This window comes from Ochotona curzoniae, unplaced genomic scaffold (assembly GCF_017591425.1).
Source record: "Ochotona curzoniae isolate NIBS_2020 unplaced genomic scaffold, NIBS_Ocur_1.0 contig_4692, whole genome shotgun sequence".
Classification (NCBI taxonomy): Eukaryota; Metazoa; Chordata; class Mammalia; order Lagomorpha; family Ochotonidae; genus Ochotona; species Ochotona curzoniae.
This window is the reverse complement of record NW_024466361.1, coordinates 1010568-1033938: the sequence shown is the minus strand read 5'-3', so window position 1 is coordinate 1033938 and position 23371 is coordinate 1010568. Positions and strand designations below refer to the sequence as shown.

Below are 23371 nucleotides of genomic sequence, written 5' to 3'. Positions count from 1 at the left end.
TCTCCTAGTCTCCAAACTCCCATCCTTGTCTTTATACATGGCATGGCCCATGGCAGGTGCATGTTGCCGACTGTGCCCATGTGTCTATGCACAGCTCGTCTCCCGCCTGGGCTGGGCCCTGACCTCTTCCAGCCTCGTAGGTCACAGCCTCCCTGCCCTGTGCATTGTGGGAGGAGTGCCTGCTGTGGTTCAGTCCAGATCTTGAGTGAACCGAGTCTTACTACACATTTCTCCAAGCTTCCCCTGTCCCAGGTCCCTGAGTGAGAGGCCCAGTGTTTGCAGAGAAATCCCTAACACAGTCTAACCTGGGAAGTTCTGGGGTGCAGGGGAGCCCAGGCTGTGGGACTGGCATCCTGGGCTGGGTGCCTTTTCCCAGGAGGCCCACTCAGGAGGCTGTCAGGAAGGATAGTGACTGGACCCAGAAATCACACACACCATTGAGTTCTCACCAGGACAACTGCTGAGTAATCCCGGCTCAGGTTACCGACGCTGTCCAGGCCCCCTTTGCTCTTGGCGGCGACATGCCTTCCCAGGAATCCATCTGTCCTTGGTGGAGGTCTGTTTCGGTGCCCTCTGCTTCTCCACCTTGCTCCTGGGTTTCACTGTCTCCCTCACATGCTGGCTTTTCCTGTGATTTGTTCTTGCCCACACCCACACTCTACACTCAGCAGCTGCAACAGAGATTGCTCTCGTGTGCACACACAGGCACACACACTCGGAGTACACTATGGCCCAGCCCAGACAGGAAGCCCATCTCTTCCTTGGTGCAGTGACTGACCTTACTCAACAACCCGGACGTGTGTCCCTAGGCTTCCCCTTCAATACTGTCTTCCTTAGTGGGTGGCGTGAGGGCCGAGGCACTGCCTGCAGGTGCAGTCATTGGGTCCCAGCCCAGTTGCAGAGTAACTGGGGTGGCAAGCACACTCCCTTCTGCTTTGTGGGCAGGATATGGTTTTATCTCCAAGGAGGAGATGGTAGGATCACATTCCTTTAATGAAGCAAGGAAAGAACCACACAGCTGACACACACACAGACACAGAACACCTTGCACCTGTTGGATGCGTCAGCATTTCCATGACTCCCAACTTGTAGGTCTTCTTCAGGTTGGGATAACCAAGCGACAGGAGGAAAGAACTATAATGTAACCGTGCTTGGAGCTCATCGTTGACCACACTGCCTATCCCTCCTCCCCCCGTCAATTCCCACTGCCCCGTCAACATCTGCCTCTGAGAGATGCAGCTGTGCCTGACCCAGGGGCCTTGCTCAACGCCCCAGGAAGTGCCTCCTTTCGCTCTTTCCTTCCACAGGGGTGCGTGTTGTGACTGCTGAGACGACCCTTCCAAGGGGAGGACATGTTTCTGGCCAGACCCCAGCTGCTGCACCGGCAGCTGTCCCTGACTCCACAAGGCCGGGGTGAGTGGGGAGACAGCCGAGGGAGCCGCTCCCCATGGCCCGCTCTCCTGCGTTTTTCCCCATGTGGCTTTGGCTGTTGCCATGCTGCCTACACACGTGAAACGGGATCAGCAGGAGAGAAGAAAGCTTTGCCTCTTTCCTTGGTCTCGGTAGCACCACCATGTCTGTCAGCTTTCCAAAATGTAATGGGATTTGTTCGACTGATTTATCCCGCATGCAGGCAGCATTACCCAGACTCACACGCAGGCCTGCCGATGAAAGAGAAAGAGGCATGGCCACGAAAGTGGGGCTAATAAAATTTATTCTCACTAACAAGAGAATGAACTACCCCATAACTCTGCCTGGGGTACAGGGCCACTGTTTCCTAGCATCTGCTGGAAAACACATAAACTTAATCATCGTAGCGCTCCTTGATCCAATGACTGTCCCTGTGGTGGCTGAGCTTGTCTGTCTCAACTCTGGGAAGGAAAATGGGGATTTGAGGTGGGCAGGGTGGCATGCAGAGGGCTTTATTCACTTCTAAGAGGTGGCAGCTGGGGGTCTGGGAGGAGCTGAAGTGTAAGAGAGCTGGACTTTGGCTGGCACCATTGACAATGCATACACTTCCCCGGGGCTTTCCCTGCGTCCAGCTTTGGTTCCTGGATATCTGTCGCTTCCACCCACCTCCTGCTGCAGTATGCTGCTGGCTGCAGAGTCCCGATTGGATGGGCAGCTCATGATTGTTGTGCTACAGCCTCTTGTGCTTGCTGAAGAAGGAACAAGAGGTTCTTGGGCTGAGCTTAGGAGGACCAAGTCCTGGGGCCAGCAGTGCCTAGAGCCCTGACCAGGTGCTGGGGCTAGCAGGGGCCCTGACCTGGTCCTGGGGCCAGCAGTGCCTAGGGCCCTGACCAGGTGCTGGGGCTAGCAGGGGCCCTGACCTGGTCCTGGGGCCAGCAGTGCCTAGAGCCCTGAGTTCCAGCTCTCCATGTGTAGGTGGGCTGCTGTGCTGCGCAGTGCAGCCCATGTAGCATGGACTGCGGACAGCATGCATAGCGTTCTGTTCCTCCCCTGAGAGAACCATTCCCAGCTTAATTCCTTATCAGAAAGAGAGCTTGTCAGGAAGGCCAGTAAATATCTACATGGATACCTTGTGGAATTGGGCTGCAGATAGTTCCAACATTTCTAAATGAGTCTGAGAAGCGTTGCGTTTAGCAGGCGGCTTTCAGCACAGGCTGTCAGATGCATCAATAATGAGATGAATATTTGCATCAAAAGCAACCTTATGTCGCCAATAGAACTCCTAAGACACTATGACTTACACCTTCCTGCTTAGTCCTGTACCCTTCTCCTCTGGTATGCCTACAGGCAAGATGCTTGGGTCTAGGGAAACTTGCCCATCGTATGTTGGCTTTCCCACCTGAGATACTTTTTCACTAAGGCCTTTCGGTAGCGTGTTTGTCTAAGCTATGGCTGCAGCTTGCTGGAAGCCTGTCTTCCCTGCACACATCTCCCAGAAAAGCACACAAGAAAGCATCAACAGGAGGTGAGTGGAAGAGACCTCACTGTTGTCTGTGCCCTCAGGGAGCCAGGACACCCTGGACCTGTGTGCACCTTCCTGGCATGTCCAACCTCGTAGGGTCAGCGTGGGCTGCATGAGCTCTGAGGGAGGATGACACTTGGTTCGAGAGAACGGAGCTTTTGGGTAACAGTAATCAGAGGGTTGAGTTACCAGTCTTCTTTTTTGATTATCCTTCTTTTAGAATCAATCACTCGGCACATGGGGATTATCGTACTGAGTGACAGGCTTGCTGCACCTGCTATATCCTCCTGTGATAATGTCCCAGCCTTCAAGGACCCTCTCTGTTCCCCTCCACTTCCAAGGTAGCTGAGGGGAGGGCACATGGGGTCTTCTCGGGAAGAGCTGTTTTGTGCCGTGGGGCCCAGCTGCCGTCTGTGAGCTGTGGCTTCAAGTAGGTGATTCTCCTGTCCTGAGGGTTTCACCGTGCATCTGTCACAATTGACCAGCTCAGCGTCTCCCTTTGTGAGTGTAATTCACCTGTTCCTATGGTCAGCTACAGGTGCCGGCACAGGATGTGCACATGGACATGTGCGTGGCAGTGTCTTCTGCAGAAAGACGCAGGGCAGGTGGGCCAGGCCTCATGGGCCCAAGGATTGCTTTCTCACATCCCGGCTGTCCCACTTGCATTTCAGGACTTGAGCTCTCATTTGTTTTTACACAAGTAGACCCAGGAAAGGGGAGCCCTAGCTCTGGGTGGCTGATCCAAGGCTTTGTCTAGGGCAGAGCTGGCTATGCCAAGGGTTCTGGAGGTGGCCCAAGGGCTGAGGGTGCCCCTTGCACCTGTGCAGGCAGAGAGGGGAGTGGATAAGGATATTCTTCCCAGTTCGTCTCCTGCTGCCCCCCTTGAGGGGGTGTGGGTCTGGGCTCCATCTGAAGCCAGCCACAGGCAGTGAGGTGGAAACTCCTGCTTTGGCTCAGATTTTCCTTCTGAGCAGGAAATTGGTGTGCCTGGTACCTTGTCTTACAGTAACTTGAAAGATAGCCAAGGGAGCCACTTCATTCTCCAGACTTCGATTTCTCTTCCTGTAAAGTGGGGTTGTTGGGTTTTACGACCTGAAGCTATTTTCTTCTCCGAAATGGCAGGACATGAGGAGCAGAGCCTGTGTCCTGTCCAAAGAAGCTCGGAGTAGAGCCCACACCTCGCCTCTTCCACCAGGCTGTGCCGGTCCCCAGGCACATGGTGATCCTGCCCTGGGTACAGAGCTGAGCCAGGCATGCCTTGCTTTGCCCAGTGCCCTCCGAAACAAGGCCTTCTAAATTTTGTATCCTGGGACTTTACGCAGTGCTTGGTGCTTCTTGGACGCTTCAGAAAAATCCCTAAGTAGTAAAAGTGGAGACCCATGAGAATGGGGTTGTCAACTTCCCTTAGTGTTTTGGAGGTCTTGTTGAGAGCAGAGCATCCACTAGCCTGTGAGACCAAAACCGTGTTGATAGAAAGCTCCACTGGAGTCCCAATGCCCCATGGTGGGCAAGCTCAGGCAGGCCGTTGATGCCTTCTCCAGGTGGCATACAGCAAGGGTGATGTCCTAATTCATGAGCAGGACCCCACTGAAGGTGTGGGTGGCGTTTTCCCATTCAGGAGGAGCAGGGGGGCTGGTTTCCTTCCTGACATCTGACTCCTGTGTTTGCTGCATGGTGTGGGTTGGCCTGGCTGTGCGTTTTTCCTCTGGGGCCTGGAGCAGCTCAGCAGGTGGATCCATAGTTGGAGTAGTCAGCTGCATTTGCTTGTCTCATTGGCTTACCTGCCTTGCCTTTGTGGATCAGCTCATGGTGTTTGTCAACAGTGGAAGCCTGGGCTAAGAGGGGCAGCCTATGGCTGTGGAAGAGGCTGTGGCCCAGAGCTAGGCTAATTGGCCCACCAGGGGATAGAGCTGCTGACCTATCTCATTAACCTGCAGGTGGATCATAGAATTGCAACCTAGTTCTGACTTTCTCATAATAAGGACTTGACATGGGGCTTCTGCCCAGGTGGGGCAGCTGAGACCTAGGGCAAAGGAAGCTCTGTGGGACAGGGGAATGTGTGGTCATAGCAGACAAGGGACCATAGCAGGTTCAGGAGCAGGCGCCGACCTCGCCTCCTCACTTGTGGTCTCTGACACAGCTTGGCACAGATGTCAGGTGATACTTGACTTCCTTAAGTATGTCATGGGGTTCTGGATTTGGAGGGGAAGGATCCAGAGAGATCCTCTTGATCTCTTGCAGGCCAGACGACTCCTGCACCCCTTCTAGAGGCATCTCTGTAAGGATGACCGTGGCTATTTGTGGCCTGGAGGCATGGGGACACTGCCATGGGAAGGATGCTGGCCACATTGAAATCCCCACTCCGTGGAGATGTTGGAGCTTTTCAGAGTGCAGTGTCTGTGTGGAGTGGGAGCAATTTCCCTATAATTGGTAAAGTAGCTGTAACTGCTCTGTCATTTGTATGTAGCGATGCGTAATTGCACGGTAACCTTTGCCGCTGTGCATGAGGTAAGCACTGTAGGCTATTAGATTTTAATTTGGAGTGTCAGCTCCAGCTCCCCACTGCTGTCTCACCACCACTACTTGACAGGCCCTCCTGGAGACTGTCATGGACCTGTCTGTGGTCTGGGTTGGTACAGTGCTCCCAGGCAGCCAGGGCCTTCCATGGTCATGCAGACCTGTGTGTGGTCTGGGTTGGTGCAGTGCTGTCAGCCAGGGCCTTCCGTGATCATGCGGACAGGTGCACCTCAAACCATAGCCAGATCTCAGCTTGGAAGGAAGATCCAGCCCCAGGTTTTCTGGAGCTCCAGAACTTGCGTCCCTTGCTCCGAAGGCCATCCATCTACTCCTCCATGCAGCCCTCCGGAGCTGTGCTTGGCTCGTTCAGAGACCCTTTGGGAAGTATCTTCATGGTTACTTCATCTCAACAACGTGATGACATCTCTGGGGTAGATCCTGTGAATGTATTACCTGTGTTGTCGATGACGACAACTGTGAGAGCTCAAGCCTCTGTTGTACCTCCTGTAGGGCAGATGGCGTTCGTTCTGTGTGTATTCACTCATTTAATCCTAATCACAGACCTCAGGCTGTGGTTGTCATGCCCTTTCTACAGAGAGCGTATTAAAGCACAGAGCTAGGGTCAAACCTAGGTACTCCAGCTCTTGTTGGGAACTTGGCTACTGTGAAACTTGGGCCTTTATCCATCCATGTGCCTGTCCTTTCACCCATCCATTCGTTCATCTGTCCATCCAACACACTCATCCATCCATCTATCCATCCACTCATCTACCTCTCCACATGTACATGTATATGAGCTACTCTGAGCCAGGCGTTAAGCGAAGGTTACAAAGATGCCTAAACATAGCCCTTATCCTTAAGCCCGTAGTTCCTGGACTGTAGTCAATCACCCCTGTTAGTTTATACCCCATGCACTCTCTGAGGTCACCTGCTATAGTAGGAAGAAGAGAGTTTCTCATCCTGATGGGGTGGAGGGGACCCAGCTGTGTGGCCCAGTCTGCAGCTTCTGGGCCTGTGCACAGGGTTGCTCAGTTGTGCACAGTATTCCCATGGGATGCACCAGTATTTGCTTCCCCTGTCAGAGCTTGCTCTCTAATGAATAGGCATCGGAATGGTGGCCACATCTCATTCCAGGTGTTTGTGGAGTGACAGGAAGGGAATGCCCAGCCCTGCACCTGCCGGCATGACTGGGCTCCTGATTACAGTGGATTCGCCCCTGGCTCCTCTGTCTGTGGTTCTAATTTCACTGTTAATGGGGCCCAGGGGGAAGCTCAGCCAGAGCCAGGGAAGGTGCTCTCCTCTCCCATTGCCCAGGCTGCTCAGGAATCCACACCAACCTTACCTCTTGAAGTCTCCCACCAATTAACCTTCCCTTCCAGGGCCGGGCGGCTTGGCAGCTGCCTCTTACACCTCTGCCTGGCTGATCTGCAGGTCTGGGAGGCGCTCCCTGCCACCCTCTGGCACTGTAATTACCCCATTGCTGCAACGCAGGTGGCTTGCATGTGGGCTGGGCAAGATTTCTGCTGAAAGCATCAACTTACGGTGGGAGCCCTTCCTGGTTCTCCCAGTGCCTTCACTCCTGTTGGCCTTGCCTTTCTCACTGAGCTGGGACAGCAGCATGCTGTGTGCATCAGGAGGCAATGAGGTGCTGTTTCAACCCTCCTGTGATTTCCCTCATGGCAGTCTGACAATGCTACCGTGGGCCTAGCTTTGAGCAAACAGGGTAAGGCCGCCTCCTGCCACAGCTGGGGGTCTTGGTGTCCATCTAGAGACAGGCCGCAGGCTGCTCTTGGTCACGGGCTTGAGGGCATCTTTCTCGTTTGGGGCTCCTGTCAGAGGGAGAAACTGAGGCACTGCTGTCCTCAGTGCTACCTGTGAGCCCCAACTCATCCTTTCCTCATCTGAGGTTGCTGATTCCCCTGGGGCAGACACGTGAGAAAACTGAGCCCCTCCTGTTGGGATCCCACTGGGAGCCACTGCAAGTGGGGACAGGTGGAGCTCTGGGGCCAGGCTGCCAGGCCAGGCTGTCCTCCATCCCTTCTGCTGGGAACCAGGCAGGCCAGGTGCCATAGAGGAAGGGCTGCGCAGCACCTGACTGCCTGCTGTCGAGCAGGTGTCACCAGTATAGCTGATCACATGTGTTTTTTGTGATGGCTGTTGACTTGCTTGTGTTTTGCCAAAATCGTTGCAGTTGTAGGGGCCACGAGGCCTGAGGCTTCCTAGAAGAACTACAAGTGAGAATATTCAAGAGCTGTGAGAATCTCCCATGCCCCAGGCTGCCCTTGGCATGCTTGCCAGGCTGCTGTGGCCAAGTACAGCAAGGAAAGGCCATCCACAGCATTCCTTTGTCCCAGGCTATCCCTTCTACTTTGCTGTCCAGCTCCTCTACCCTCTACTGCCTGTCTCCATGCCCATTTTTCTCCTGGAGAAGGATGATAAGCTCAGCCTAGACCTCTGAAATGTGACACCTGTGGGTTGTTCTTCAGGGAGGGAGGGCAATGTGGCACCTGTGGGTTGTTCTTCAGGGAGGGAGGGCAATGTGGCACCTGTGGGTTGTTCTTCAGGGAGGAAGGCGAGGGGTGTTTTTAACCCCAGGCTTTGGACCAGACCATGTGTGAGAAGCTGGAGACTCAAAGACACGGAGCCCACGTCTGCCACTTGCATAGCCTGCCCACACCCTTCCCACTGTCCAGCCGACTGCTCCATCATGGTAGGAGGAAGGGGAAAGGTCAGGGAGGGGCTTACAATGCTTTCCCACCCGCTTCCTCTCACTTCTGGGAGGGAGCAGAGGACTCTTCTTCCTCCCCGTTCCCCCTCCCAAACCCTGGAGAGCCAGGAGTCAGCCACTCACACACAGTGTGTTGGACAGAACCTGCCTGCTGGCTTCCAGCTACCTTTTGTTTTGGCTGGAAAAGTGACACCTTGAATTTTATTTCACTCCTTTTCCTGAAAGACCCAAATAGTTCTGCAAACTTTATAGCGGCCCATCAAAAGACAGGCATGCCTTCCTTCATCTTTACCAAGCAGACAATGAAAGTACAGGAAGACCCAGCTACTCGTTTGAGGCTGCACAGTTCTTCCAAATGATAGGGAAATTGCCACTGTGAGCTCCCGGTGCCTTGGCGTGGGTCAAGCCACAGATGCTGGTTTCATCCCGTGGGCTCCTCACCAGCCACTCTTGAGGTCTCTGCTGGAGCCCTTAACAAAGGGTGGAGGCAGCGAGGGGCACTGCAGGACACTTGCCCTGAATCCCGAGCTTGCTCCTCTGGAGGCAGAGCTGAGAGCTGGACTCTGGGTCCCATAGGCAATGAGAGAATGCTCTCATTAAGCAGTGCTAACAGGTGTTCTGGTCAAAGATGTATGAAATAACACATTTGGAAAAGGCTGAGACTAGGCTAAACATAGTTCTTCTTAAGACTGTCATAAACTGATCAATGTTCGTATCTTGGATAAAGGGTCTTAGAATGACATCTAGAAACAATTTATCTGAGGAACCCTTTTCTTCCTTTTCCTTCCTTCCTTCCTTCCTTCCTTCCTTCCTTCCTTCCTTCCTTCCTTCCTTCCTTCCTTCCTTCCTTCCTTCCTTCCTTCCTTCCTCTTACTTGAGAGAGTTGAGGAGCGAGAGAGAGAGTGAGAGAGAGCAAGAGAGAGATCTTCCATGCACTGGTTCATTTCCCAAGTGACTACAATGGCCAGATTGAGCTAGGCTGGAGCTAAGAGCCAGAAGCGTTATCCAAGTCTGTTGTGTGAGTGCAGGGGCCTGGGAACTTGGTGCATCTTCTGCTGCCTTCCCAGGAGCATTAGCAGGGTACTGGGCTGAAGGAGAGTAGTCATAATCTGACTCCCGTGTGGAGTGCAGGCATCGCAGAAGAGGATTTACCTGCCCCAGCATCAGCCACACGGGGCACCCTTTTATGTAAAGCATCCTCTGAAGCTTAGGCTCTGTAGGAGACACTTTGAGAAGTGTAAGGGGCGAGCATGACAAGGCCAGGGTATCCCATCTTGCCTCCAACAGAGCCTGAGATTGGCTTGTGAGGCACCAACCTGCAGGGACCCCATGGGTTGGTCATGAACTTTGTTGTCGCCTGTTCTTCCTTTCCCCAATGATGGTGTTATCCCCAGATAATGCTCCCAGTTCCCTATACTCTCAGGTCCCAGCTTGCATGTGGTCAGCAGTGAGCACGTGGGTGGCAGTAACATCCCTTGTGTGCCTGAGCAGAGCTGCCTGGAGCCCATGTGCTCTTCCAGCTGGTGGTGCTGGTGGCAGGCAAAGGTGCCCATATGGCCCCTGGAAGGCCTGGAGGCGTGGAGAGGCTGTGACTGTGGTCCTGCAGGTGCCTGCGTAGGTGCCTGGTTTCTCCAGAGCGGAGGGATTTTGCACCACTGGATGCTTCTGTTCTCTGCCTTGCTGTTCCGGCCAGTTCCCACAGTGCTCCCTTCTCACGTTCCCTCCGTTTGTGCTTCCAGCTCCTAACCATCGACGATAACTTCTGTGGCCTGGACATGAATGCCCCCTTGGGAGTGTCGGAGATGGTGCGTGGCATCCCCGTCTTCACGGAGGACAGGGACCGCATGACCTCCGTCATCGCCTACGTGTACAAGAATCATTCTCTGGCCTTCGTGGGCACCAAGAGTGGCAAGCTGAAGAAGGTAGGACTGAGGCACAAGACTTGGGATGTGGGGGTGCGTTGGTCTCGTGCTTTGCTGTTCTGATGGCTTTGAGGCGAGGCTGGCCTACTGTTGGGATTACTCTCGCCACCCTGCCCTGCCTCTGCCATGCCTGTTGTGGGAGCAGACCGTGTGCTGGCATGGGTCAGCCTTGTTCAGAACCGCTGTGTGCCTCGGCAAGTGTCACACTGCTTTGGACGTCACGCTGCTGAAGCCTGAGGGGCCAGGTGGGGGAGGCGGGCAGGGGTAGGTGTGTGCGTTCCTCTGGTTGTTTCACCCTCTGGAGCTCACTTAGGGAACAGATGGGGGAAAGTGCAGAGCTGTTGGGGCTCGGAGTCTTCATGGACCAAGGTAGCATCAATGCTGGCGGAAAATGGGTAGACTGTTGTTGTGTTGGGGTCTGAGCTGGCAGTTTCATTACAAAGTGAGCTGGCTGCTCTGTGGTGTTGGGAGAACTTGTACATACCGGGGTGTCGTCTACCTGGATTTCTCTCTAGAAAGTGAGAAGGCTTTCTGAGTTTGGAGGAAGGAGAGTGTTTCCTGTGGCACAGCAATTACACTTGTGTTTCTGCCAGGAAAAACTGGTGCCTCTGTGTGTATCTATGGCTTGTGTTGTTGAGCCTTTCCTTGGAATTCTCTTGACTTGTGTGATTCAAGCTGAGTAAGGAGGTGTTGGATAGTGGAGACTGAGCCACGATCCCTGTTTTACTCTTTCTGTATTTCTAGGCAAGTGGAAATGTGTTGTGCAAGATGTAGACCGTTGTGCTTTGCCTGCCACCATCCATTACTGGTACTTCCCTCTGCAGGTCAGGTTGTGGGCCTGCAGGGTGAGTGTGTGCAGGGCGAGAGGTGTGTGGGGAAGCCGTGGCAGAGGCAGGAGGCTAAGCTGCTCCTGGAAGGCAGTGCACCCCACTGGGACGCTGTGGTCTGCTGGGTGAGGGTGTGAGCTGGGCAACGCACATGGAGCATTGCCCTGGAGGAGGCAGCCATGCAGCCGCAGCATCACAACTGAAATGTACTTCAGCCGGATACCTCTTCCCAGTGCCCACCTGTGTGTGAAGAATGTCTTAAACAGAATTGGGCCCTTTTTGCTGTCTCAGCCGCCTTGCGATATTCACTCAGGCATTGAACTGAGTTTCTGGGAGTCATACAGAACCTACTGCAAGGGGGCATGCGTGCGCCACACAGCCGCGCGGTCCCCCCCCCCCCCGCCATGTTTGATTGTCACAGCTTTCTCTCGGGCCTGTCGTCACTTGTCACTTCAGGTTTTTGTCAGGAATGGTGCTTGACTTCAACACCTCTCCCTTGGTTTGTGGCTTCCAGCTTTTGATGGAAATCAGATAGCCAAACCTGCTGAAATTGTCTAGGATGTCTGAGTATTGAGTGAGGAGACAGAAGTGCCAGCGTCTGGGGCAGGCAAGCCCTGTGGACATCTCTGCTGGTCACTCTGATGGCTCAGTTCTTGCCTTCAATCTAATAAGTTCCCTTTGCAGGAAAAGTGGATTGTTGTTCAAACGCTGGTTACGCTGGGTGACTCCTACTGTGCAGGGTCTTTTGGCTGCCCAGGCTGTGGCTGTGTGCAGTAACAATGATTGAGAGTCAACAGACAAGGCGGTCTGGGGGTTCTTAACTCTGTGCTCTGGGGAGCAGAGCCTCAGCGCCTTGGGGAGGCATAACAAGAAACAGCTGGGTATCATATACCCATCCTGAGAGATCCTTCCCTGCTCAGTTTCCGACCGGTTGCCAGAAGGTCACTTATTTGCCGGCAAACCATAGTAGACCCTGGAGGAGGATTTGTTTTTGTCATTGTTTGAGCTTCTTGGAATTTGGTGTCCATGAAGTGAACATTGCAAGTTCAGTGCACAGATCAGAGCAGGCAGTAATTTTTCTCTGTAGGGAGAAAAACAGGCCCGTCTCCTGGCTACAGCTGCCCTGTAACGTTGAGACCGTCGGCCAGTGCGTGTGTGCTGCTGTGCAAGGAACAGAGGCCAGTGGTGGCTTGCACCATCGCGGCTGTGCAAGCCTGGTGGGAAGGCCAAGGTTACCCATCATGTGAGTGTGGGATGAGGATGGCTCTAGGAATCTGTGGAGCAAAAGCTCGGAACCAGCATCCGTGGCAGAGGCGGGAGGCAGAGCCACGCCTGACCACACAGCATCCGTGGCAGAGGCGGAAGGCAGAGCCGTGCCTGACCACACTGTATCTGTGGCAGAGCTGCTCCCGGCCATGTAGCATCCGTGGCAGAGGTGGGAGGCAGAGCCACGCCTGACCACACAGCATCCATGGCAGAGGCTGGAGGCAGAGCCACACCTGACCAAGCAGGAGGGCAAATGCCTTTTCAACCATGGGCTGTTCCCCACTTCACCTGTGGTAGGTAAGTGGCAGGATGGCTCAGCTGAGCTGTAGCTCTGGAGCACCTAGGCAGGCTGATTAGGCAGGACCACTGTGGGAACCTGCAGGCTCCTACTTTGTCACCAGGGCCACTGTGGGGTTGGGAAAGGAAGGTTTGACCACAGATTTGTTTTCAGATATAATATGGAGCAGAAGTCTGCTTATTTATTTCTTCTTTGAACAATAGAATCTCCACCACTAACCCTTGCTGACCAAGCATTGGCCCCATTTCTTGCGATAAGTGACTTTCTGTGCCCAGGTGCCAGTGGACCCATGGCCACCTTTTGGGTGGGCTCAGCCATGCTGGGCTTTGGGGCTACAGAAACATTTTTTCCCTAGAAGTTTTATGAGTGACTGAAGACCTGGGTACGGGAATAATGGAAATCATACAGTAGCTGTAATTACAGAGTTGGCTTCTCTGAGCCCTGTAATAATCTCCTGTGTGTATCAAGGACCTTTCAGAGCTCTTTGCAGTGTGACAAGAGGCGCCACGTGGGCAGCGTGGGAGGGAGGGGCTGGAGGATTTGCTGAGAGTGAAGGAGTTGGTTTTGCATCAGAGGCACAGGAGCCTGACTACAGCTGTCTGTGGCCCTCGAAATGACTGGCGGGAGCTCGGTCATGTGCAACCTTACCTGTGCACACATTACAGGAGGCGGGGGGAGGAGGGGAGCTGTACCAATCTGGATGTCTTTTCAAGCTTTCTGGGGTGTGTGTCGGCATCCTTCTCCCGTGGTGAGTGTTACAGGTGTGCGCTGTTGAAACAAAAACAAAAACGTGGCGTGTAAATGCTACCATTATCAGAACGTGACTAGGAACTTCAGAAGTAACCTGAGTGCTAACATCTTAGTTTTGGTTGCAGGTAACAGTTTGCTGGCAGACTCCATTGTGCCCGACAGCAGGTGCCTGCACAAGGTTGACTTTGGTTGAGATAACCAGGTCCATGTGGCTTCTTTGCTGAACCCTTTCTCTTTACCTCTTGCTTCCCTTTCATGACTGATCGTATTTTATGCCTGCTGTTCAGTAGTGAATTACCACCTCATGTTAGCAGGCGAGACTCCTGCTTAGGGCAAACAAAGAATATCACACACTGCTAGCTGAGGTGCAGTCCTTGCGTTTGGCAGTTGCGTCTCATCTGGGTGTTGGCGCTGAGTTGCTCGGAGTACCTTGGTGGAGCAGGACTCCGCTGGCCTAGCTTAATCTGTAGTAGACTGTGTGTCTGGTCACAGGATGGACCACACTGGCCTCTCTGGATGAGTGTCGGTGTAACACACACAAATATTCCTAACCAGGAATTGCCATGCAGGTTAATGTTATCATCGTGTGTGTAAGTGTGTATGTGTGTGAGTGTGTGCGTGTACAACTTTCACGTCACTAAGTGATATTGGAGATTCTAGCCCCTACTTTCCTACTTTCTAGGGATATGTGGTGATTTTAAAAGTTCTTATGGACATTTTCCTGCAATTTAACTGAAAAGCAATTTGTGGCTCATAAAGCTCTCCAGGTGGCAAGAGCCAGGCAGTGGGGTCAGGGCATCAGGAGGTCAGACTGGGCACTGGGGAGGACCTTCCTTCACACTGACTGGGAACCTGGGGTTAGGGCAGGGGGCAGGCGTCTCTGAGCTCTGCTGCGACATCTGCTTGGCAGATCCAAGGGCCGGTAGGTGAGTAGGAGCTGACCATCTGACCATCAGGCATTTTGTTTGTTTTCACTCCATCTCTGCCTGTTTAGGTATGAAATGTGCATGAGAGCTGCAGGCGCTGCAGGCAGAGGGGCCCGCAGATGCATGGGTGGAGCACTTGTCCTTAACCAAGGTCCCCTAGCCAGAGGCAGCAATGGCCTTTCCATTGGAAGCCGATGGCTTTCTGCACATGCCCCACCCCCCGTGCCATGTTCCTTCCACGTTGCATCTTAGTCTTTTCTGCTGCTTTAAGCTTATCTTCATGTTCTACCCGGTAGATAAGGAGAGCAGCGAAACTGGTCGTTATCCTCCCAGACATATAATTCTGTATTCCTGAATGCTGTCAATCTCTCCCCCATGCTTTTACCATAAGTGTTCCCGAAGCCTTTCTCCTCTCCCTGCCGTGCCGTTGTGTCCTCCCACCTTCGCTTGGAGCTACCCTGGACAGATGCAAGAGGCTTTATCCATGGGCAGCATGTCACAAACAGCTGGTCATTATTGTGCACTTCTCCCAGCTTTGTAAATCTCCCACAAACAACACTTGTCATTGTCATTTCCAAATAAGAATTTCTCATTTCTCAGTGCGAGTACGCATGATTTAAGGAGATCATTGTAAATGAACTTTGCCAATTCAAGATTTATGAATACACGTGCTGTTGTTTTTGAATTGTATGTGTGTATCTGTGTGTGTACCTTTATATAGTGCAATCCGGATCATAAATTAAAATGCAAAGACATTAAAATTGAAGACACTGCAGCAGAAACACCCAAAATCATAGTGCACATCCAGTCAGCTGATCTACAAATGTCAGACACGCTGCAGGAATTTATCCACTGACACATGCAATTGAAGTAAAATATTGTGCTTTACAAGAACATATCATTAAAATGAAAACTAGCAGTGGATCCAGAGTCTGGCCATGTAAGCAAGACAGCAGAGATGGGAAAGGAGAAGAGGCCCGGCGTGCCCAGGGAGAGGGAGGCAGAAGGCAAGAGGAGCCCACGGCCCCAGCTGTTCGTGTCACTGTCCGCCTGGGTGGTACCTGCTGACTCCACTGGAAAGGACAGATTCTTGATGTCAGTCCCGTGGAAGATCTCAGCAAGTGTGCAGCCTCTGGCCTCCTCTGCCACTTGGCTGGGTGGCAGTGTCCGAGGGACAGAGTCACAGCCCACCAACTGATTCTGTCCTTGGAGTCTGCTCAAGGTCCTCACTTCTTAGGGAGTTTATGGATGCACACTGAGCTCTGAGCCTGCTTCTCAGTGGTATCATGTTTTTTTTTCCATGTTAGTGCTCTCTCAGATCTCCCACATTCACATTCCATCCTGGGGGCACAGTGTGTTAGTTCCCCATGGTTGTGTAGCACATTGGCCTGCAGCATGGAAGCTGGCGTGTGGGCCAGGCATCCGAGCATGGCTCAGTTAGGTCCCGTGGCTTAGGGTCACTCACAGGCTGTGATCAAGGCATTAGGCAGGGCTGCAGGCAGCCCCAGTGTCGAGACTGGAGTGGTAGAGGGTCTACTTCTTGTGTCACTGTGGGGCTGGCAGCAAATCTCTGGTCCTTACTTGACCTCTCAGTTCCCTGCCAATGGGGCCCTCCATGAGGGCAACTTATGCAACAGTCCGATGTGACAGCTTGGGTTGAGGGGAGAGGGAGAGAGAGCGAGCATGTAAAAGAAGTTGAACAAGGTGGAAAGCCATCCTAACTGCAGGATGACTTCCTGTCACTTCATCTGTCTTCTGACTGTCAAGAGCCAGCCACACTCCTGCTCCCACTGCAGCGTGAGGGAGTCCACGGGGAGTGAGGTCGAGATCGTTGAGGGTCATTCCAGGGCTGTCTGGACTGTTGAGGGGACCAGAACCAATACTTGCAGACTATACAAAATTTGACTTTGAGTGGTAGAAAAGAGGCATAGCCTTTCTTAGTGAGCTGAGTTCTGCCCTGAACCCTGGCTTTCTGAGAGACATTTCAGAAAGAGAAACAAGGAGTAACTGGGAGAAGGAGAAGCAGAGCATGGGGACACCTCAGGGCCCTGGGCAGGTGATCTGGTGCTCAGTTCATCCTGGGTGCTGGTCGGTGAGGGTTCTGGAGCTCTGGACAGTGACTGTTGGGCCTCAGGGGAGTCTCCTGGCTCCTTAGGAGGAGTCCTTTACAGTGACTGGAGCTGACAGAAAAGAGGGTGGGGAAGGAACCGATGTGCTTTGGGTACCTCCCGGTGCCAAATGTTCAAGGTGTTTTACACACGTTGCCTGCGCCGATTGCCATACATAACCTCACCGCATCCTTTTGGGCAAGTATTGCAGAAAGAGATAGAGTGACTCCTGAGATCTGAGTCTAATCTTGAGGCTGCCTTCTGACCCAGTCAGTACTGTCTTCGGCTGTTACTGAGGCCTGACTTCTGAGTCCTGGGCTGTGGGTGGCCACCAGACACTCCTGTGCCTGGCATGTGTGCCTGCTGGCCAAAACCTTCTTTCCATTTCCTGTAGCCCTGCCCTGGCTCGGGGGCTGAGTCGGTGCTTGGCCCATTGAAACTCATCTTGTTTCTAGAGTGCCTGTGTTTAGTTTTCCTTGGAAACTCTGGCAGAATCATTCACCTAGAGCAGCTATAATCTTTTTGGTTAAAAAAAACTGAAGCACAGGTGCCCCATCCAGACACTTACTGCCCGTGTTGTCCTGGGGACCCAGGCCTTGCAGAGCAGCCCCTGCCAGAGCCTTGAGTCCGCCTGGCTAGTGAGAACTGCGTGGGATGGGAGCCCCTTCCCTGCCCATGTCTGTAAGCCGCTTGATATAAGTGTCTTCTTCCCTCCTAACCCTTTGCTTGCTTTTCTCATGTTTGTGTCCCAGCTATTGCTTGGTCCTCCCAGTTCTCCAGTGGCTTTTGGGGTACGGTTCATAAAAGGAAGCCAACGAACTCTAAAGTGAAGAATTCTTTCCTAAACATGATCACCTCATCTTATATCCATTTGGTCAGTTTGGGTTTTTGTTTAGTTATGTTTTTGGTTACCCAGAAATAATGGACAATAGAAGGTTCTGCCATTTGCAGCTGAGCTTCTTTGCTAAAAGGAATATGTTCATTTTCTTCATACGGAAAGCATAGCTCATCCAACCAGCTGACCCTTCTTCCTCAGTGTGTATCTAAACCCTTTATCAGACTGCAGGTGCCTCACCGTGCTGCCCTGCAGGTACTAAGTGAAGTGATGATTAGAAAATGTGTTTGAAAATTGGCATTGATGTTATGGATCTTACAGTATGAATGTGTGTGTGTGTGTGTGTGTGTGTGTGAGAGAGAGAGAGAGAGAGAGAGAGAGAGAGAGAGAGATAGAGAGAGAGAGAGCAGTAGCTTAAGTTATATTGTGATAACAAAAGATATCCAGATTTAAGTGGGCTTAAACTATGGAGATTCTTTGAAACTTAGCCCCATGTAGAGTCTGATTGGCAGCAGCTCACCTCGTGTCATTTAGCTGGGACAGAGAAGACTGGGGAACAGCCCCGCTCTGGCTCATGTGGATCTCATGACTGGAGACAAGATGGCAGCACCACACCACGGCTGCGACACCTGCTGCTGGAAGGTGCTGTGTGTTCTTCTCATTCCCCTTTCATTGGCCCAGCCCATTTGAATGGCATGGGAAGTCCACCTTCAGCTCAGCAAGGTGTGTGCCTGTGTGCACCTGGGAGGCAAGGGCAGAGAACATCTTCCCGAGTTTTGGCACTTGCGTTTTACCATCGGTGTTACTGTGAACACCCACACTCACTGGGGAAGGATCTTGTGGTCATTTGTAGCGTGATGGATGTGTCTCCCTCCTTGGTCAATATGAGAGCAAGTGTGCCCCACACAGACGCTGTGGCTGGCTTTACGTCATGATCCCCTGACAGTGTGGGAGATATTAAAAAAGAAAAAGAAAAAAGAAGGAAAGAAAGGAAAGAGAGGAAAGAAAAGGAAAAAAAAGAAAGGAAAGAAAGAAAGAAACCTTCTCTGAGCTTGGTTTCCTGTGATTTTTTTTTCTCCTAACACTGGAGCCAGAATTGTTTGTCCTTGTCCGTTGGTCAGGCGCGGAGTGTCTGTGTCTCCCTGAATTTCGGTTTCCTTGAAAGGGAGGGCACACTTCTCAAAACCATGACTAGATTGTACCCAGACAGGGCGCTTCGGGTAATTCAATTATCCAGATAGAGAGAATCATTTCTTTTTACCTACAATTAAAGAGAGCCTTCGAATTGATTTTCTACAAGTTAACTTCCAAAAAGTCTCCTACTTTCTTCTGAAGCTACTTTGCTAACCATGCATTCCGGAGTTTCATTGGGGGCACAGGCATGCCATGGCCACGGGAACCACATTGCACAGCTGTGCCGGGACCTCAGCTCACTGGCCTCCTTGACAGGTTCCACAGCAGCCCACTGCTCTCGGAAAAGGTGAGAAGCCTGGGAGTTGGACTCAACTGAGGCGGCCATCCTGCGACAGATTGGGAAGTCATCGCTTTTCAGGTGTGGGCCTCCTGGAGACTGCCGACTTTGGGGCCTCATTTGAATCTTGCACGTGGAAGCGTAGAGCAACCATCGCTGAGCAACAAGATGCATGTGTCTGTTGCTGAGCCTGTGGCAGGATGGGGAGGCCCGTGTGGTACATCAGCGATCCCAAGGCGCGCTCAGCTGCCGTAACATTAGGAAAAGTCTCTGAATCTTTCCAAACTCTTCTCTTTTTATGTAAAGGTAGTTCTGTGAGTAGAGGTATCTTCAAAAGGCACACAGATGATATGAAAACATGTGAGTAGGTTTCAGAAATGCTTTGTACTGGATAAACATGCCATTTAAGTCCACGGTCCACAGGCGTCCTGGAGTTGTCCGTCATCCCACACATGCATGTACTTCCTCCCCCGACACATCCACCGTGCAGGCTTGCACTTGGCCTGCCTCACCTAGGGCACTGCATGCATGCTGGCTCTTCCTCTGTGAGCAGACCTTCCTCTGTGAGCTCGAGCTGCTCTCCCTGTGTTCCCAGTGCACAGGAGCCTCTGCTTTCCCTCCTGTTCTCTCTGGAAAAGTTGCAGGATCCACTTTGGCTCAGAGATGACGATGGAGTAGAGCTATTTGGCTGTCAAATGCTCTGCCTGTTGTCCCCGATGGACAGCACCTTGGCTAGTAGAGTGGGTTCGTTCTTCTCCCAAGTGGGGAATGAACATTTTTAAAGTGCTCCCCGCATTGTCTTTAATTCTAATGCCTCTTGTGTCTGACCTTGCCTCCCAGTTGTTAGCCTAAGTGTAATTTCCATGATTAGCTTAGTGGTGATTTAATGTCTCTCTGCTTTTGAGGGCCAGGGGCTGGGGACAGGCTAAGGGGAATCTGCCCATTTCTCAACCTTTGCTTTTGTCTGGATTCGTTCTATATCCAGAAGCAGGGGCTGGAGCAGGGCTCGGTGAGAAAGGCCCGAGGGGCCCTGGGCAGGTTCTGGGAAAGTCTGCTTCTGTCTCTGTCAGTGTCCCTTCCTCGGGGCTCGCTGACTCCTGAGGGGTGAGGACTTGTGGCCAGCAACAAGCTCTGAGGTGTTCCTGGGTGGAGCGACTGCGGGACAGAACAGGAGCGTAACTGTGGGTCACAGCCACCTTAGCAAGAAGGAGGCAGGAGGCCACCAGATGTCTGTGGCTGAGGGCCTCCAAGGCTGCCTCTAGGCCGCCCAGCAGTCCTCAGGGCAAGCGTTTGTTTGGGCCTGAGTCTGTGGCTTCCTGCATTCCTGCCCTCTCGAGGGTAAGACCCGGGTGTTGGGCAGAGCATCGCCACTGAAAGACATCTCCACATTGACCACGTTGGGGGCCAAGAGAACAGGTGAAAGTGTGTGCCCTCCATCTGTTTTCTGAACAAGCAGCAACTCTTGGACCTCACCTCTAGGGAGTGTCCTCTGGGACACCAAGAGGAAAAATTCAATGGAAACTAAGAAAACAGTGAAAGGCTGTGTGGTTTTCTGTGTTTAACAAACTTCTGGGAAGTGTTCCCATCCCGGGAGGTACACAGCCACATAAGCCAGACAGTATAGAAAAGCTGGAGGTGGAAGGTCCCCAGAGTCTGGGCTTCTCCAGGGAGACAGCTGGAGATGGAAGGTGCCCGGAGTCTGGGCTTCTCCAGGGAGACAGCAGGTGCTCTGATAGATGCACTAGCCAGTCCAGGTGGGATTTAGGACTGTGTGTGTGTGCTCATCCACACACCTTGCCACAGCCTCTTTGGAAGGACTTAGGGGGTATCTGGACGAAACAAGGACATGGGGTTCAGCTGGGCTTGGCTGCTGTCTGTGTGGTGCTGTCACCAGGGTGAGAGCCCAGGTGAGGGACAGATAGGATATCCTCAGTGGCCAGGGCTCCCTCCTAGCACTTCCTGAAGCCTGCAGACAAGGTCATTGACTGATGAGCTAACTTTTAATTAATAGAGCAAGGCGGGGGGGTGGGGATCTCATTTTGCCTCTACAGGATAAATGGCTCCCAAGCCAAATTAATTTTGTTTCTTTGCTACATGCCCTCTGCTGCAGGTGGGGTGTGTGTCCTCTGGCCTGGGCCCGGTGCTGGGAGCCTGATCTCTGTAAGGACCCAGTTCTGCCTCCTGCCCTCAGGCCTGCTGCTGGCTCCAGTGCCTGCCTGCTCTCAGGTCTTTATCCTGTGCCTGCATCTGGCTATTCCTCCTTGCAGCTTTTGCTGAAATCTTTCTCTCCTATAGAGATGCTGTCGGTTCTGCCCTATGTTGCCTGTAGGACTTTCTCACCTTTGTTCATAATAATGCATGTGCTGTTTTTCCAGGAGGACTTTACTTTGGTGGTCAAGTGGATTCTCCATCCATTTTGACTTCCCTGACAGCCCCTCATGGCGTTCCATTGGCACTTCTCAGGAGGGAACTGAGCAGACGTGCAACCCTAGTTGTGGGCATTGATCTTCTCTGATATAACTGGAGCTGGCACGGGAGTGGCCCTTGTGTGCTGAGACACAAAGCTGGCCTTTCTTAAGTGACAACTTCTATTGACCATCACTCTCCATCACCTGAGCAGTGCTAAACGGACCACTCTTCTGTAGATTCTGCCTTTTGGAAGTATCTGTGTTTGTTTGGCATTTAGAAATGTGCTGTTTTTTAGCGACACATCAGGTCCTCTTGTAGTATTTTTCACATCTTCCTGCATTAGGAAGGCTTGTGGACACTGCTCTGCTGCAGCAGGCAGGAGCTGGTGAGCTCATGCAGGCCAAAGGGCCTCCCTGGCAGATCTCCTGGGAGCTGGATGACCCCAGGTAGCCTCTGCATCCAGAGTACAAGGAGGAGTCTGGCCATGAAACAGAGAAGAACTGCGGGAGAACTGACCAGGCTGCCTCTCTAGCTGAGAAGGCCAGAGACCCAGCAGGCAGAGAATCGTGGACGGGAGATACGTTAGTCTGTGTTGCTTAGATACATCTCAGAACTCGTGTAGGACTCGGTGGCTTGTCACAGCTCTGTGGGGACTTCTTTGACTCCGTCACAGCAGAGGGTGTCAAGGTGGGGGCTCATGCAGGAGAGACGATTGCACAGTGAGAGAGGCCACCAGCGAGTGGCGCTGTTATAATGACCTTCTGGGAGGTTCAGCAGGGATCCCACAAGAGCTGCATCAGTGTCTTCTGAGGGCCATGCCCCATGACCCATCCACCTCCCAGTAAGACCTGCCTCTTGAAGCTGCCACAGCCTGTCGACATCACTGCACTGGGCCGGCACCATCAGCAAAGCCAGTGGCAAGCCATAGCAGGCAGTGTGGTAGCTTGAAGGCGAGTTTGTACTCAGTGGCAGCTTCTCCTCCTTTTCTGCTGCCCTCCTGGCTTTCTGCTCACTGCTCATTTATGGATGTCCTGTCTCATCTGGATGGAGACACCATGTCAAGTGGGGATGGTTGCAACTACTTGCCTTTCGTCTCAGATGAAGCCTGGTTGTGTTTGGAGACTCACCTTGAAGAATCAGATCACTGTGTCTTAGGGACCCTGGAGAGGAAGGAGTGGTCATGCCCCCTTCCTCCCAGCTTGCTCCCTGCCAGCCCTGTGTTGGCTGCCCTCTGCATCTCTTCCTCTTGGCACTCCTTTCTGCTGAGGTGAGGGAGGCGCACTGAGCAATACGTATAGGTTCTGGTGTGGCAGTGGTGTCACTTTCCACTTCAGCTTCTTGCCCTGAGGCTCTTCTGCAAGGTGAGATTGTTGGTGCCCAGTCTCCTTGCTGACAGCCAGAAGCTGGGACCCAGGCCCCTGGTAGGCTTGCGGGTAGTAGACTGGGGCTGCCTTCTGCATATTGTCCCAGCACCTGCCGTCCCCACTGCTGCTGTGTCAGGGCGTCCTTCCTGTTCCCACGGTTTTTGTCTTTCTCCTTCCCATCTCTCTGCCCGGTCAGTAGCTGCCTAAGGGCCGGCCTCAAACCATGTGAGAGAGCTTGGAGGAAGGAGTTAAATAGATGAACCTAACAGAAGGAATGGCAGGCAGGAGGGGGTGGTGTATACAGATGCTCTTGTCCAAACCAACCGGAGTCAGTGAGGAAACAAACAGATCCAATTATGAAGCTATTTCTGTGCCAAGAAAAGATCTGGATTTGCATTGGAAAGGTCTTTCTATGACCCAAGACAAAGAAGTGAAGACATGGGAAAAAAACACTGTCAAGGTAAAACTTGTCATCCTCATGATCAAAAAGCAAGAGTGCAGGAACATTGCATGAACTTGAGGAAGGCGGAGCTGTGATGCTTGGGAATGAGGGTGGGGTGGGCACAGACACACTGACCAAGGAGCTCACTGCGCATGTGTGTGGTTTCCTGTTGGTTGGATCAGGCTCATTGAAGCAATGCTCTGGGTCCGTCTCCCTTCTCCTTTATTGGCAGTTCACTAGGACACACTCAGCATGTTTCAGCATCCCAAGAAAAAGCTGAACAAGTCATAGAGTGTGCCCGACCCCTCCTTGCTCCCTAGCATGTACAGTCATTTGGCAGACCCGTGCCTGGCAACACAGAGAAGTCGGGGAGTCCCAGGTGCCCCTGCACTGCTCCCACCCCACGGCCACTGTGCTCTGTCTTTCTGACCAAATGATCCCAAGAATTAGTAACCAGCCTTGGGAATCCCTTTAAAAACGAGGGCCATTTGAAACTGGGACATGGGCATGGAGGGGGCAGGGCAGAGCAGACTGCTGTTCTCCTGGGCAGAGGACAGTGGGCAAACTTGCCCAGCA

The 23371-nt window shown here is 52.7% G+C and overlaps 1 protein-coding gene across 4 annotated transcripts in view; it reads left to right on the top strand.

The window, feature by feature from the left end:
- The window catches only part of PLXNA4 (plexin A4), a 287259-nt gene that overhangs the window by 5320 nt on the left and 258568 nt on the right, over positions 1-23371 (top strand). For all 4 annotated transcript variants that reach the window (XM_040987483.1, XM_040987485.1, XM_040987484.1 and 1 more), the window contains exon 2: positions 9917-10099. In XM_040987483.1, coding sequence (XP_040843417.1) covers positions 9917-10099 — 183 coding nt within the window. The remainder of the gene's footprint in view (positions 1-9916; positions 10100-23371) is intronic.